This window comes from Sinohyriopsis cumingii, chromosome 11, assembly GCF_028554795.1.
Source record: "Sinohyriopsis cumingii isolate HCF-2022 chromosome 11, ASM2855479v2, whole genome shotgun sequence".
Lineage (NCBI taxonomy): Eukaryota > Metazoa > Mollusca > Bivalvia > Unionida > Unionidae > Sinohyriopsis > Sinohyriopsis cumingii.
The window spans coordinates 68,730,646-68,748,828 of NC_142971.1; the positions used below are offsets into that span (position 1 = coordinate 68,730,646).

General features: G+C 37.2%; 1 protein-coding gene across 1 annotated transcript in view; it reads left to right on the top strand.

Moving 5' to 3' along the window:
• Nucleotides 1-18,183, top strand: part of LOC149788633 (gamma-tubulin complex component 6-like) — a 129,455-nt gene that overhangs the window by 99,683 nt on the left and 11,589 nt on the right. Inside the window, exons 29-31 of the mRNA XM_089974721.1 lie at nt 1,973-2,105; nt 4,445-4,499; nt 8,944-9,105. Of these exons, the coding sequence (XP_089830847.1) occupies nt 1,973-2,105; nt 4,445-4,499; nt 8,944-9,105 (350 nt within the window). The remainder of the gene's footprint in view (nt 1-1,972; nt 2,106-4,444; nt 4,500-8,943; nt 9,106-18,183) is intronic.

Consider the following 18,183-nt stretch of genomic DNA (forward strand, 5'->3'; position numbering starts at 1 on the left):
TTAAGTATTATTTGGTTTGCATTCACCAAACTTCTTGCCAATGTATAGCCTTCCAATCAGGCAAATAAGACATAGTTTGCAGCGATTGATTTTATAGGTTAGTGTCAATCTCATGAAATACAATTCTTATATGATTTTTTTTGGGGGGGCTACTTTAATTTTGAACCACCCTTATTTGAAGTGTTTCCTTCAGATAAAGAAGAGCTTTGTTTTCTTTCTTAAAGAATTCAAGTTTTTTATAATTACAGGTTGAAAAGTGGTCAACTCGTGACTTTTAAGACTTCATACTTTAATTCAGAGATGCAAGAACCCATCAAGGTTGCAAAGTTTAAAGTCATGTTAGCTAAGGATTGAGTGGTAAATTTAGTTTATAGGTTGCAAAGTGTAAAGTCATGCTAGCTAAGGATTTAGTGGTAAATTTAGTTTTATAGGTTGCAAAGTTTAAAATACTTGTTAGCTTAGGATTGAGTGGTTAATTTAGTTTATAGGTTGCAAAGTTTAAAATACTTGTTAGCTAAGGATTGAGTGGTAAATTTAGTTTAAAGGTTGCAAAGTTTAAAGTTATGTTAGCTAAGAATTGAGTGGTAAATTTAGTTGAAAGGTTGCATTGTTTAAAGTCATGTTAGCAAAGGATTGAGTGGTAAATTTAGCATAAAGGTTGCAAAGTTCAGTCATGTTAGCTAAGGGTCGAATGGATTAAGTTAGTGTATAGGTTGCAAAGTTTAAAGTCATGTTAGCTAAAGATTGAGTGGTAAATTTAGTTGAAAGGTTGCATTGTTTAAAGTCATGTTAGCAAAGGATTGAGTGGTAAATTTAGCATAAAGGTTGCAAAGTTCAGTCATGTTAGCTAAGGGTCGAGTGGATTAAGTTAGTGTATAGGTTGCAAAGTTTAAAGTCATGTTAGCTAAAGATTGAGTGGTAAATTTAGTTGAAAGGTTGCATTGTTTAAAGTCATGTTAGCAAAGATTGAGTGGTAAATTTAGCATAAAGGTTGCAAAGTTCAGTCATGTTAGCTAAGGGTCAAGTGGATTAAGTTAGTGTATAGGTTGCAAAGTTTAAAGTCATGTTAGCAAAGATTGAGTGGTAAATTTAGTTTATAGGTTGCAAAGTTTAAAGTCATGTTAGCAAAGATTGAGTGGTAAATTTAGTTGAAGGTTGCAAAGTTTCATGTCATGTTTGAGAAGAATTGGGTGTTATATTTAGTTAAAGTCATGCTAGCTATGAATTGGTTGCTAAATTTAGTTGAAAGCTTGCAAAGTTTAAGTCATATCAGCTTAGAATTGAGTGGTAAATTTAGTTTCATACTTTGTTTACTCAATATTCAAGTTGCTTTATACAGTTGCATTGAGTAATGAATCTCTCGTCAACACCATCTTCTTAAGAAAGCTTACATAGATTGTGAATCAGTCCATCTTTGAATGTAGCTGTGTAAATATAATGTGAATCAGTCCATCTTTGCATACAGTTATGTAAATGTGATGTGAATTAATCCATCTTTGCATACAGTTGTGTAAAATGATGTTCATCTTTGCATACAATAGTGGGTCCCTACTTGCATGTTTTGGATCTCTTTCTCAGCTTATAAGACCAAGGCTTTAATTAGTGGGGTTATGAGTGAATTATTTGAAGATGTCCGTGATGAGCATAGAGTTGTGGGGCTATGAGTGTGGTTGGGGTGGGGCCGGATTACCAAGGAATTTTGAAGGGTATTGCAGCTTCAAGGCAGATTTTTGGGGTTATATGAATTTGTGATACAAGGCTTCAGTTAATACAACAGTGAAAGTTCATAATTTTTCTTTTACTAATTTTTTTCCAGATCTTAATACATGTATTTAAGGGCACTGAATGAAGTAACCTGATTGTGTTCAGTAATATTAAAAGCTGAAACATTTTGCACCTTTACATATGTATTGCTGATATGACTCAGTGCATATTGTTACTATCTACTGTATTTTTTACTGTTCCTTACTAGGTTGAGTGGCCACTGAACATAGTGATCACAGAAAACTGTCTCATGAAGTACAGTCAGGTCTTCTCCTTCATGCTACAGTTGAAACGTATTGTCTGGTCTCTGCAGGATGTCTGGTACCGTCTCAAAAGGGACTGTAAGCACTAATTTATCAGTCTTTCCCATATTCGCTTATACGTATCTCACATCCAACTTTTCAAAATGTGTATGAAATTCTTTTGGTATTACTGCTTCAGCAAATTTAGGTATGCACCATTCATTCCATTTATGATTTTAAACAGTATAACTTTGGATCACCTGCATTTTGTGATAGCAAATATTGGGCTGCATTACTTGCATTAGCCCAGACATTAAACATACAAAATATAGTAGAATGCCAAAAGCCTTAGTCAGACAGGTTTACACTTTTCTTCTCTCAAAAATTAACCAAGAGCCTTTGTCAACACAAGTGCTTCATTATTTTCATCTGGTAAACTAATTTCAGTGTTATTTAATAGCATTCTTATAGCAGATGACAACATACATGGAAATTCCTGTACAAATCTACCCATTTTGCAAGCCATTGTGGGTAATTATTTGCAGGGCATAATGGGTAAAACTTTCACAGTGTTATACTTTCACTTGTTGATCTCCATGTTTCATAAAAATTCTGCAGATAAGAACTTCATACCTATCATACACATAATACCTTGCAGAAGATCACACATCGATTTGGTAAAGTATTTCTGATTATCTTCCTTAGGCAATACCCTGCAGTGTCTAAGCCTTTTCTTGGGCAGTAACAACAACTCTGAATAGTAGCAATAGTGTTACAGTAATGGAATTGCATATGTCATTTTCATATTGGTTCTGTTAAATTTAGGGCAGATTATTATCAGTGGATATTATTATATTTAAGTTATTCTTGTCTCATTTTTTGTTGCTTTGACTGGTAATTCTGTTATTTAACAGTTGCCTTTACACAGGTTACTCTCTAAGGTTGAAATGTATGTGTCAGTGGAGAGGACTTGGTGACATTCTTTCATACTCCAGCAAAGAAAAATAATATACTTAAATGCTTTAATCAGAGATACAGAGTAACCAAAAATTTAAATTCAATGAAAGCCTGCTGTTGTCTTTCTTTGATCATTAAGGGAGAAAGGGAAATCCATGTGTTGTCAACTGATCTCTGGGTAAAGCAAATTCACCACAAGTAGCATTTAATCTAATTTTTTAAAATGAAATCATTTATTACTATATTATTAAAGAGTTCATATGCTGGACACTTGCATAGAGAAAAAATATAACTTATTTTCTAAATGCAAGTTTCAAGTCTAACTGATAACACAGTCAATATGTGCATTGTCAAAGCAGTCCCTCCACAGTGCATATTAAATTACAATTTGCAACATAGGCCAGAATCAGAAAGGGGATACAACTCTTAGTAGTTTGGAAATTGACAGTTAGAACTACAGTATGATTAAACACTGAACTGTGACACTTTGTGATACTCTAAAAAGAGTCATGCACTTTTTTGCTTGGATATACTTTGATTTTGCAATATATGCCAATCATATTGCTAAAGCATATGAACTTTCTCTTTTAAAATAATGATGCAGATATGTAAATTGATGGTTTTACTAGTTTTGATTAAATGAGTGACTTAAACATAATTATGATTGAAATCAGAGATACAATTCATTATCACATTATGTACTTCATAAAATAAAATATAGATGCCAGTTTTGAGGGGTTTTGTCAGGATACACAAACTTAGATCAACTGCTAAAGTGTCATTTTTACATTATATTTAATTTTCAATTTAAGTTTAAATTTTCAGTGTGATATATTACATGCCCATGAAGCACCTTTAAATAGTTATAAAATGTCTTTCCACATCAAGAATCTATGATGTGTATTAGATCTTTATATGAAGCACTCAGTATGCAGCAAGTTGTAAACAGAAGATCACTTAATTTTGCTTGAAATTATTTGTGTTAAAATGCCACAACTAAAGCTGATGTACTCCAGCAAAGATACAATCTGTACCTGGAAGAAGTTTTGAGGGCAATTAATAATAATGTAGTCTATATTTATTTAGTTATGATGCAGCTGGAATATTCATAAACTTTTGATTTAGGCTTTAGGCACATATATGTGTGTATGTGTATGTACATATATATAATACAGAAGCATGAGATAATAAGTAAACAAAAGGTGTGATGTATGCATGGACAAACAAGCTGACTAAAGACTCCAACATACCCCCCATCTCAGTTTTTGGGGTTTGCAGGTAGGGTCTATCAAGAGGAAATAAGGCATCAGTTTTAGAATCTGTCATGCAAGAGTATTATTTATGTTCTGAATGTATGTGTATGTATTTTAAATATGGAGACCACATCAAAAAATTAGTCAATCTTACATTTGTGCAGATTTCTATGATCTTGGATTCTATTTGGAGTACAGTGAGTAGTCTTTTTTTCTCCCCTGTTTCAGCTGTTGTTGGCAAGGTTGGTAACTCTGCCCAGTTCCGTCAGCTACAGCTATACAGGTAATGACATTTCACATTTGATGAAATTTACGCAGTGGGGTAAACACTAAGTAGCTCATCATTGAAAGAAACACACATTCTACATGCACATTCAGATGCTTACACAAATGTAGTAAAAAGATAAATATCACCCCTTTTGTATATAAAGCCTGAACTTAAAACAATAAGAAACAGTAAAACACTTGGTCCAACATAACTGTTGAAGTTGACATTGACAAAGGCAGTTTGTAGACCTCATCTTTCCGAGTGCATTCCACTCTCAGTAAATGTTAATATTAAAGTAATATGACTTGAAGTAATACTCCTAATTAATTGTGATTGTTAACAGTGTACGTGGTATTAGTGAATAAAACTCATTTATTGGCAGGCATTATGGTGTCACATGTAAATTAGTGGTAAATGATAATTGTTATGACTCTGTGGTCATAACAGAAAGATCTTGTTGTTGTTGTTGATCTAGGGTTTAACGCCATTTTTCAGCACAAGATAGGCTATACATGGCGGCCAGTATAACTGGTGGAGGAAGAACCCTGGAAAACCCAGGGAAGAACCACCGACCCACGAGAAGCTACTGGCAGGCTTTCCCACGTACCCACGCTAGCCGAGCCGTGGACTCGAACCCACGCAGACAGAGGTGAGATGGCAGTGATCTGGAACGGTGAGCACTTTAGACCACTCGGCCACTCGGGGCCCCCATAACAGAAAGAAGCAAAACCAACAGGTTTTGGAAAACTTAACAAATAATTTAATTATCAAAATTATAAAATGAAAATGTCAGAGTAACTTGTGATGAAGTAAATCCAAAATAATCCGTACAAGTTCCATTCAAGTCCAGAAAGAAATTGGATGCTCCAAATGAATTTCAGATCATCTAATATACGTGCAGAACTCCTTTGAATAATTCATGATAGCCCCAGAATAATGCTCTAGTCCAATGAGTTTTTTGTAATTCCAGTGAATAATCTAAACAGTTATTTCCTCTCAAATTATTTAACACATTAACCCCTGGAGGTTTTTGTCATTTGGCTTGAAAATCGAGTAGGAAACACATTTTGAAAGCTATTTTGATTAGATCTGAAAACACCAAATCCTCAGTGATCTTTCAATAACATACTACCTAGTTGTGTTAGATACATCGTTTTTCATTGGCTTTTTGACTCACACATGAGCAGAAGGGTAAAGGTTGGAGTTCTTTTGTTTTGTTTTCTAAATTAGTCATTATTTTTGTATTGAGACCACTCTTTATTCCAAATGCCAATCTTATCCTACTTTTTGCAAAGGCTTATCTGTCTGTTTGCAGTTCGTACCAGTTTCCCTTAGATCTGAAACCAAAAAGTCTAAAATCTGGACACAAAATCGGAATCCGACAATGGGCAAATTTTGAGTAGAAAAAAGTCAGGTCCAAAAAATGAGTTTTTTATCTGTATTTTGTAGTGCAACTAGATATTCCAGATTATTTGGTATCATTGTAGAGCTACATCTGTCTACCTTTCTATAATACCACCAACTTTAGTGTATTATGCATGACCATGACGCCACAGAGCTCGGCAGTAGGCTACTACCTCCTGCCACGTTAACTTGTTAACTAGGTGTTAATGTGTTAAAGACAGCATGAAACACATCATTCTGCAGACTGATTTCAACATATAAAATAAGAATTCAAAAAAGAAACCAAGTCCAAAATAGGAATGATTTTGATTTCTCAATTCTCTTATTACATAGACCAATGTGAAAATGTGATTTATCTGCCCTTTAGGGCAGCACTCTTTTGCATCGGAAGAGCCTGTGAGACCAAGTTCCAGCTGTTATTGATTTCATGATATAAAATGTGCAAGTTGATATTGATCTGATTGGCTATTACAATACCAACAAAATAAATCTTTTGTATTTGTTATATTGACAGTAATAAGTGGATAATGGACAAAAAGTTACCTTGCACAAATTCACATCGGTCCCAGAAATACAAAAACTTTGGATAAAGCAGTAGCAAATTACTTCCTTGTGTGGCATTTTGTACCTATGTGAAGAAGATGATGCCATTATAGCAAATACGGCTTTATAATATCAGGCCTACCCTTCCCCCCCCCCCCCCCGAAAGGCATAGATCACATCATTCCACATCATTCCACCATTGAAAAGTAAAAAGAAGTTTTCCCAGCACAAAGAACAGCAGACTAAAAACATTGTTTGTCTATGGATACATGTTGAAAGAGCAATAAAGAGGATAAAATATTTCCAGCTGATGCCAATATCCATGAACTACCAGTCATCAAAAGAATGGAAAATTCATTCAAGACTTATTTAATATAAATATGCAGAAAACATGATAGTTAAATTGTTTTTAGCATGCGTGTTTGTGCTTCTATTTAAATCACAAGTTTTAACATTTAACATACACCTAACCTTTTACTTTCACTAATAAAGTGAAAAATGTTAGCCAATTACCATATGGATACCTCAGACAATTAGTGTAGCTGTTCTTGCTACACTTTTACTTGTCAATGACATAATTAAGCATTTCATATCATTGAATGAATGATATAATAAATGAAAGAAATTAAATTGGGTCATAAACATACAGTTACAATCTTTTATATAATATGTGATATTATCAATGAGTGAGTTGCTGAATTTTCTGGCTTCATTGATTAAATAAAATGTTCTCATCTATACATCTTATTAAGTAGTTCACCTTATCATTTCAAAATCCTATAAGAGTCAAAACAAAACCAATCCAATAATGAAAAATAACATTGTGGAAAATATGTGCATCTAAGATAACTAATAACATTATTTCAACACACAGGACATCACTCTAGTGGCCTAGTGGTTAGAGCATCCGCCTCAGATGCAGGAGGACGTGGGTTCAATCCCCAGCAAAGTCATACCAAAGACTTACAAAAATGGTACTAACAGCTGCCTTGCTTGGCGCTCAGTATCAAGAGGTTAGTGTTAGGACTGGTGTCAGGATAATGTGACTGGGTAGGACTTCATGCTACATGTCTGCGGCATGATGCCCCAGTGCTAGGCATCACTATAAACTACCACATTGCAAACATCGTAGCGATATGACTGAAAAATTGTTAAAGCTACGTTAAAAATCCAAATCACATCATAACACACCAACACAGGCATATGAACACATACACTTAAATGTATGCATCGTCAGAAGCAATGACAGCTTTAGTCCATTGCTCATTCTATGTACATACCAGAAGTTCTAAGCATGCAGTGGTGCACTCTAGCAGACAGGGTAGGTAACCATATTTTCACATTTGTCTATACACCTTCAAGAATCTATTATGACTATATGTTGCAATATACCCCATTTGACAGATCTTAGTACTCAATCAAATATTTCAAATACATATTCATGGGACCTAACCCATCCAATGGGAAATAACTTAATTCTTCTAAGAACCTACCTGACTGACCTGTCCAGTGGGAAACAACCCCAAACTAGTAAACAAGTATTATTATTATTAATAATGGCTATAAAGAACTACATCAATAACTATTTATAGATCCTATGCAATATACACTCTTAATATCTTAAAATAGAATTTATACCCATGTACACAAATTAGCTATCTAATATCTTGAGTATAGATGATCATTACAATTTAGAATCTTGAATAAAAATTACACACACTATAGACACAATCATGCACCAACAATTACAAAAAATATAAATATACATAACATGATTTCAGAATATTGTGTTATGAAACTGGTGATATGAATTTTGAAATTTTGAATTATTATATTTGTATTACCTGTTATTATAAGAAGAAAAAAACTTGCAAAAATGTTCTTATAAGAATATGTTGTTCTCATAAATTTAATTTTTCCTACCTGACACACTGATTGACATAGGTGAATCTCAATAAAGGTAATGTAAAATTCCATAATGGTGACTCTTCATCCATGCTCGAACTTGCAACTCAAAATTTAGAATTGGCAACTGAAAATTATCAGCCAATTGGCCCATGTTCAGCTTTAGAATCAAGTTCATAATGTGTTTTATTTTTAAAATATTTGGTAGATTCGTCGATTTAAATCACACATGATCTTTATTTTATTATGAGACTGGTGGTTCCTGTATAAAGTTGTTAACGTTACATGTGACTACTTTGGCTTACAGTTTGTTAATGACCAATTTAATACATGTCATGTGCAGATATGGATCTGGAAAAATGCAAACATGGAATTTATGAAAATATTAATGGAATGTTTCAGTCACTATTGTAATATATCATAATGATTTTTAATTCCTTACCCACCCGTAATGTCAAGGCCCCAGAATTTATGGAAAGCATCACAGCACAGCACTTTGCAGAAGACTTTTTGGAAATGCAGTATATAACTACTTGACACTTCAAGCCAGTATTCTTACTAAACCCATAACTGATAGCTTGATTGTAATATTGAGTGTTTCCTTCAGACAGGAGATGCAGCACTTTGTGAAATGTCTACAGGGTTACATTGCCAACCAGATTGTCCATGTGACTTGGAAAGAGTTTCAAGATGCTTTGGGCCAAGAGGTTCACAGTCTGGATGATTTGATAACGGCACACTGCAACTATTTGGATCAGGCTGTCTTCAGGTACACTACGTGAATATACAACATACACTACGTACTTAAACTGACAGCTTAATCAGACCTGCCAACTCTTATGATTTTGTTGTAAGTCTTAAGAAACTTACCTTTAAATTACAGAATAAAAGGAAAAACTATAGAAATGTGATTGTTACAGTAAAATCCATATAATTGGCTCATCCATGTTTGATTTGGATCCAGGTTTCACATTAGCTTTAGTGGAATTAGAGAACCAGACTAACTTCATAGTAAAAGCTTAGATGCTTTAAACTGCACATATTTTTCCATGCTAAGCATAATCAAATTTTTTATTATAGAATATTTTAAAAATGGTGTCCAGTTACTGATACATGTTAAAGACGGAAGGAAAAAAAGCCTTTTAAAAGGTTTTAATAAACAGTACAGAAGATTGAAAAGGAATAGTCTGATTGTTCTGAATAAAAGCAGGAAGTGACACAATTACGTTTATTGGACATCATATGTCAATTTGAGTATTTCACATGGGTGGAGATACGATTGCCATGATATGAAATGAAGAAGAAAATTCCGAGAATTATGTCAGATTGAGAGATAGCAACAAGCCATTGAGCTGCAGACAGATTGAAACTTCAGCTGCCTGTACCTGGACCAGACTGTCTTCAGGTATATGGTATACATTATAACAGATTACTGTTACCAACTGAATATGGCTATCTTTGAGTATACAATTGGATTCAAAGCAAATTTGGTTTGAGGTTTTACATTAGGAAGAAATATGACAAGTTTGATTTTCACAACAAAACAAAAAGTAGATATAATGGTGTTATGGCCCCTGCTTTTTTCAGCTTTTACCATTCCAGTCAAAACATTATGAAGACCTTGTGTAACTATTTGAAAAAACATTTTACAGAATTATTGTCCCTGTTTATTAACTCAAAATTTTGTCCTCTTTGCATAATATTGGCAGAGGCATCTGTGTCATATGGAGACATTTCTAGTTCAGTTAAACTTAAGTAACAGAGCATATCAACATTGATTATTGAATAGCTACTGTTAGTGTCTTTGCATACATGAAACATTTTGAATAATAATTCCATGAACGTTGTGCTTTATTATAAAAAAATTATTAAACATACAAATTAGTAAATCATTTGCAGTTAAATTGCTAAGAATGATAAATATCATGATAATTATGCCCAGAGGTATACACCATTCACTCTAAGTACAGTGTGACCCTGCTATAACGTGTCCTGCGATACTTCGAATTCAGATATAATGTGGTTATGTCGTGGCTCCTGAAATTTCATATATTCATTTGCACATAAAGATAATATGATCATGGCGTGGCTTCTGAAATTTAACAATTTCACCAGGTTCTTGAAGTGTTATGCCAAAATAAACATTATTGGAAATGTTATTTATTACTGAACCATAAGTAAAGCCAGTAAGTTGTCTTTGTGATTGTCTTCAATTAATTCTGTATACAATCATTGCACAAACAATAGCTGACATGTGTTTCTTCTTTAGCTGCATACACAACCAAGCAGCAGACAATGCGGTGGTTGATAAAAGATTCTCACAATTTAATAAACATAAAAGAACAAAAGCTGCCAACATGTTTGCTGGGCTTGGCGGTGTTATTAGATACAGTCAGTTGACCCGTAAATAATATTCACTTTATTAGCTGGAAATTTAAAGGGTATGAAATTGTACATGCATTCAGCTTAATAATCTTTATAAAAGTTTTTTTCACATGTTTCTTTCGATATTCACAAAATCTGAAGTAAATGTTATATGCACGCTGAAATATCTGTATTTTTGTTAATTATTCTTGCTGTAGTCATTCAGTTGAATGGGTGTACAAGTGTTAATTGTTGGAAATTTACAGTCGGTAAAGGAACACGGAAATGCATATGATAAAATTTTAGCAGTATGAAATTTGTACAGACACCGTTCATAGACCCTGGAACGTAATGAACTGTACATGTAGCAGCAGAGGGGGCGAATCCGACATTTTGCCCAATCGTCATTTTGCTTAATTATTACTTCTGCACTCAGCGGATCCGGTGTAGTCAGCGCTGGTAAAAAAAAAAACGACGACGTCGTTGGGGGATCGTCGCGTCGTCATTTGGTTTAATTAACACCTTCTGCGCGTCGATCCCCAGCGTCGTCAGCGTCCGGTAAGCACATCGACGACCGCGTCGATGTCATCGCCCCCTCTGCTGCTAAGTAGTTATTTACAATGAAAATTATTTACAACTAACCGAATATTTGGTCAAGTCCGATACGATATCGTGTCCGAGGATCATGTAAATTTATCGTTACGAATCCATGTGGGGTCGACTGAGCATGACTAAAAAAGTTTCGAAAAACATTAAAGTCCATGTCACCGCCGCACCATGTCTGCCAAATATTTCGTAGCGTGTGTGTATCAACGCCGTTGAACACAGCAAGAATATTACAGTTGTCTCTAATTACTTTTGGAATCTGAGTGTATCGTTGAGTGACATATATCACGTCGGTGTTTTTATGCCTGCCTCTGGAAAATATCCTAGCTGGGTTTTTTTGATTGTCTAACATAACATCATCGTACACGACTAGATTGTTAACGTCGCCATCAATATCATCAATACCCGGTGCATCATTGATATCTGTAATAAACTCGATGACATTTTTTTTAGCGATCGCTGATGCATTCTCGTTGAAATCTTTCAACACCTCGTAGCATCGTTGATCATCTACGCTAGGAGCAACCAAATACAACTTATCCCACTTCATCCATCTCATTATTAAATTGAGTAACAATTGCGTCTTGCCGGATCCAGATGGTCCGATGATAATCATCCGGATCGAGTTTGGTAACGCTGCAACATGCTTAACTGGTTCTCTTGTTTTAGTCGCTGAAAAGTCAATTATATTCATGTCTCTATACATAAATTATGGATCTATATTGTGTAAAGTGTAGAGTGCGTACTGGCACAAATGATATGACAACCGTTACAACAAGAAATAACAGATCGGCGCTTACTGGTAAGTGTGTACAATGCGGTGTAAAGAAATTTAGATTTATTTCTATTAGACCCGGAGATGTTTTAAAAAAAAGCGAGGAGGTGATATTGCAGCCAAATTGGCAAAACTCCCCGGAACACCGTGGGCAAAGTATCCAGGAGAAAAGCACCTCCCAGGATATAACTACTGTGGCCCCGGAACACGATTAGATATTAGACTCGATGATCAAAATCAGCCCAAACCCGGTGAGTATCCAATAAACGCTATCGATAAGGCGTGTCATGCTCATGATGTTGCTTACTACAAAAGTAGCGATCTGCAACAGCGTGATATCGCGGATGTAAAATTAATTCACGCGCTAAATGCTATTCCTGATAAATCCTTCAAAGAAAAATTGGCCTCATGGTTGGTAAAATCGGCTATGAAAGGTAAATTAATGATTGGAAGCGGAGCTTCTCGCGCTGGTAATTGAAAACGATAGCGTTTATAATAACAACATGGATTCCATCTATTATTCTCCGAGAGGATACTGGAAGGGGAAGGCCGCAATTGGTAAGCTTGCAAGCGCTGCAAAGGTAACAAAGACCACTGCGGCTAATTGGTTATCCAAACAGGCTATATGGCAAATCTATCTACCACCGCCTAAACAAATCAACTTCTCGCGCTTTGATGTCAGCGTACCTAATGAAGTTCATCAGGCTGATATACTATTTCTGCCGCATGACAACGGTTACAAATACGCGCTAACCGTAGTTGATGTTGCGAGTCGATACAAACAAGCGGAGCCGTTAAAAACAAAGTCGGCAACTGAAGTAGCCGCTGCGTTTGAAAGAATTTATCGAAGAGGCCCTCTGCGCTGGCCAAATCTATTACAAGTTGATCCCTGTAGTGAATTTCGCGGCGCTGTTTTATCAACGCTGAAACATCATAGCGTCGCGATACGACGAGGTCATACTGCGCTACATCGTGATCAGGCAATTGTTGAACGATTCAATCGGACTCTTGCTGAACGGTTATTTGGATATCAATACGCGAAGGAATTCATCCAAGAAAAACGATCTCGTGAATGGGTTAAAAGGTTGCCAGGTGTAATTGCCGCGTTAAATAATGAGATTACCCGAGCAATCAACATGAAGCCCAGCGACGCGATTAAAGAAAAGTATATACCCGGAAGATCAAAAATAGATAGCGTTTCCAAGCCGATTCTCGGCGATGTCACTGTTAGATATCTGTATGAACCAGGAGAGCTTGAAGGCGGTAAAAAAAGAGCTACTGATCCTATCTGGAGTGTTACCACACATAACATATCAACGATAACACGATCAACTGGTAGACCACCGATCTATAGACTGGATTCAACTGCTCCTCAGCGTGGATTTACACGCGAGCAACTACAAGTGATACCTGACGATACTCAATTACCCCCGCGTGGTCTTAACTAGCGCCGTTGCGTCTATTGCACTCAAGACAGGTCAACCTCACATTGTTTTTGACATGACCGAGACTGTTATCGATCCTATCCACGGTAAATTGGCGAGTGTCTTTATCCGAATAACGCCAACTCATTATACAATTGCAACTCGCGCAGTGATTATTCTGTTGTTGTCGTAGCGAGATTATTAATTCGGCATCAATATCAAAACGCCGCTGTTTTTTTTTATCCTGTTGGCGGTAACCCGAGAGTTTTCTATCAATGACGCTTGCATCGATGGTGACTTTGTCGGTGACTCCGTCACCGGCTCCGTCAATAACAATTCTTCGAAGCTGATTTATCCTTCGTACTCTGGACACTGCAAGATAGACTAGATTTGACCATTCGATGCGATTATCAACCATCCAAACAATTGTGTCCGTGATGGTTAGTCCCTGCGAGGAATGTATTGTTGTTGCGTATCCTAGCGTCCACGGGGATTTATCAGCACGTAGCGCGTCCTCGACGACGCTGATATCAACGAGCACAATATCATTCAGCACAAGAATTTGTTTTTCTGTCCGGCCCGGGATTTCAACTTCAATGTTCTGCCGCCGTGTATCCGCGGGTCTATAACATAACGGCACTGGACGCGTTGGAAACTTTTCCTTATGCAACGTAAACAACTTCCGCTGAAGTGTGTCTCTGACTATCTTTCTACTCGCTACAATCAAATCGTTTGGTCTCCATGTTTCCCAGAATTCATTTAACGGCGTTTCCGGAATCACCTCGCGGATTATTTCACACTGAATTCTATCCGGCTGTAATCTGATTAATTTTTTAACCCCGCGCAGTTGTTCATCAAGTGCTCGGTAATCAGTATCGGTTTCTTCATAATAGTCCACAAAACCCTTTAACCAATCATGTGGACCCTCGCCGACAAATGGTGGTGGTTGACCATGGTCGCCACACATGATTACCGCTGTATTCGCGCGCAGCAACCACTCAAGAAACATTTGTAAAACATCTAACGAAACAGTACATATCTCATCCCAAATGATAACCCCAGGAATAAATTTTTCACCCATTCGATCAGGAGTCCACTCACCGCCGCTGTATCGAAAAAAGCTGTGATAAGTAACGGCGTCAACATTTCGTTGTTTTATTTCTCGCGCTAGTCTATGGGTCGGTGTAAGCACGATTATACTTGCCCGCGTTCGAAATAATTCAATTGCCCGAGTCGTCTTTCCTGACCCGCCACAGCCGCTTAAATAAACCGTCTTGTGTCTACAAATTGGATCAGAACACGATGGTGCATTAGACCATTCTGACAATTTATCACCGCGTAAGTAGTTGTTTTCAACGGTGACATCTGCTGACGGGGAATAATCGCGTCGTATTTCATTTTTAATTCTCCATGTACCCCAACTCTCGTCCGGACTAGTAAACTCGGCTACGTTTTCCTTATACTTCGCGTCTATATAAAATGAATCAACGGCTACTCTAACCGCGGTGTCGGGAAATCTATTTATCATCGAGAATAAATTGATAGCGGCGTAACCCAGCATAGACGCCCTCAAATGCGGATATGCCGGGCTGTCTCCATCGCTGTAGGAAACAACTGTACCCAACCTCGTTCCATTGGACAAGAAAGCTGTTTTGCAGTTCACGTATCTATTTTTGGCCACTGCGTCCTTGATTACGAAATCATATTCTGCGTCATCTATAATCAGCCGTGAGCAATATCGTTTGTAGTCGTGGTTTTTTCCACCTTGTGTGAACTTACCAATTATTCTTCTACCGAGATCTTTTGCCTCGCGGTTTCGTTGGTTGAATATCCTCCTGGACCATTCGATGATATATTCCTCGTCGGCATCAATGTGTTTTCTGGACTCGTCAATTATGCTATCTAGACGCTCCGGTTCTGGTAACCAGACTTCAGTCTGCGCCCGGTATGATATAATCGCGTCACTGACAATCAACGATACAAGCATGCTACAATCAATCATATACCGTAGCAGCGCTATTGGCAGCCACTTCTTTTCAGACATGTGTCTACCGATCCAAATATAACAACAGCGATGGAGTCCTGCCGCGAATTCAAATGATACTATGCGAGCGAATCCGGTTAAATCAAAATCAGGCAGTGGTCCATTAATAGCAACACGAGTCATTTCATGTCTGGGGTGTCCAAATCGTCTAAAGTACTTAGCGGCGGATCCATACCCGAGAAAACTCGCTGGATAACAGGCAACCATATCAACGGAAATCATAGCGTCGCGGCTGTATTCAGTGTTCCATAGTCCACCGTGATAGTATTCCAAACAACTGGATTGTACATCCGGCAGAAATTCCTTGCGCGTTGGTCTCCACGCATTTTTCCTTGCTGCAACATGAGCTACAACCGATGGAATCGTAAAACAATTTGTTAGCAGTTGTTCATCATGCTCCTCAAATTCCATGGCGGTTTTTTTCATCTTGTTGTGAAACGCTTCAGTGCGATATAATTCACCGTTTGGTCTTACAAACTGATCAAAGGTATCCGCATCGTTTTCAGCGCTGCGAAGTAACCACACTGATACAGGGTCGTTTTTACACAAGTAGGCAATAGCATCAAATAGTTTCCTCTCCGCGAGAAAACCATCCCGGGAGAATTCTTCTCCCAGGAATTCTTCGGGTATATACTTTACTGTTCTATCCCGTGGAAATATTGTGATCGCGGGCGTCCATGCGTGTTCGTTATGATCAATAATTTTGATTGGGGCCCCATTTGATTTGTACTTTGATTCGTATAATACTTCACCGGTTATCGTTGTAACGGTTATTGGAAATCTCAGCGATGTTTCTAATCTCGCTATGTCGCTGATGGTTGCTCCACGCTCTTTTACGGTTAGTTCCCACTGGTTGATTTTGCTACGTCGTAAATCAGTCAATTTGTTTCCTCGACACGCATTTGTAAAATGCTCTATTACTCGTTCTGCTACACAATTTATCCCCGTTGACTGTTTCATTGGTTTCAGTTTTCCGATATCAGGTTTCTTATTTAACGGGTATATTCCATAAACAACTGCTGTTTCAGGATACGCTCGTTCATAGTATGGTCTGTCAATTCCGGTTAACAGCCCCGGCTTGGAGTCGCGGCTAACAATGACTGTTTTCATGTCGCTGAGAACTGGTTCAAATTTATCACGTATGATCCAATTACCTGATTCCACCCGGACAATGAATTTTACTCTGAAGAAATACCTTTTACCGTCAAGTTGTGATATTATCGTTGCTGCGCGGTTGTCGTTCATGGTAGCATCAACAACGCCATCAATTCGAAATGTTGACCAACTATGAGATGCGCCATCACGCTTGAATTCATCGATACAATCGCGTATTTTACTCAACAGGGTTCTATCGTTTATTAACGCTTTTGGTGTGTCCTTGAGGACTCTATCGAGATTGAACTTAATATTTTTCCGGGGCTTAATTGCTGCCAATCTCTCGAACTCATCCATATAATTAAAACAAGTATTTAAATGAAAGAATATAGTATAATGAATCACTGCAAATGGTTGATGATTGGGTCGACAACCCCGTGCAATAAATCATGTAGAGGTGAATTCTGCGGATATCATTTACAAAGCGTTCGTAATGGTTCTCTTGGCCCCCTCCCGTGCTTGGTTTGCCACGTCGGTGTAAGAGGAAAATCGCAGTTGTGTATTAATTGTGGCGGAAAGCGATACAGGGAACTAAAACGCTATTATGACAAGCGAATTAAAAACGCCGTCATTGACCCCACCGCTGACTTCGTCATCAAAACCCCCCAAGACTACGTTGAAAGATTCATAATTAAACCAAATAATAAATTAGACAAGTAGTATTATTATACAAATGGACCAAGAATTTCAGCCGCATCCTGTGCTCGTCAATTACGAGGCATCTCGCGACGGCATTGTTAGAAACCGCAAACTGAAGAAGCCGGTTGGTACCGTAAGTAATCAGGGGTATCTGATGTTTGGTGCCGGAAAGAAGAAGTACCATGTTCATAGGGCGGTATTTGAGGTATTCAACGGATTAATCGAAAATGGACTTGTGATTGATCATATTAATAATAATAAGACTGATAATTCTCTTATAAACTTGCAAGCTGTCTCGCAGAGTCAAAATACCAAAAAAGGCCAAACCGGTAAATACCCAAAGAAAGCAAAACCCGTAAAGTCATTTGATACAACAACTCACGAGGAAAAAATATTTCAGTCGATGAATGAAGCCAGTAGATACTTTGACATTTGTATCGCCTCAATACGAAAAGTAGCAGAACGAGTATATCAAACAGCAATCTCAAAAAAGACCGGGCATAGAATTCGATTTTCATATGTAGATACGAAGTCACCGGCGCCTATGGCGCTGACGAAGTCGCCATGACAATAAATTGTCCATTCCGGAAGAAAACGAATTATTAAACACCTCGGGATTGATACACGGGGTTTCATTTTTTTTTATTTAAAAACAAGATGTTCTATAAGAATAATGAATATCGAAGACATCAATAATATATTAGCCGAGATTTCAAAATTAAAAAATCAAGGAATTGAATTATCTGATGGTCTCGACAGTGAAAAAATATTATCCGATTATGAAATTATTAACGAACAGTCGAAACGGGGGCGTTTTACCCTGGCCCGCGAGTACTTTTT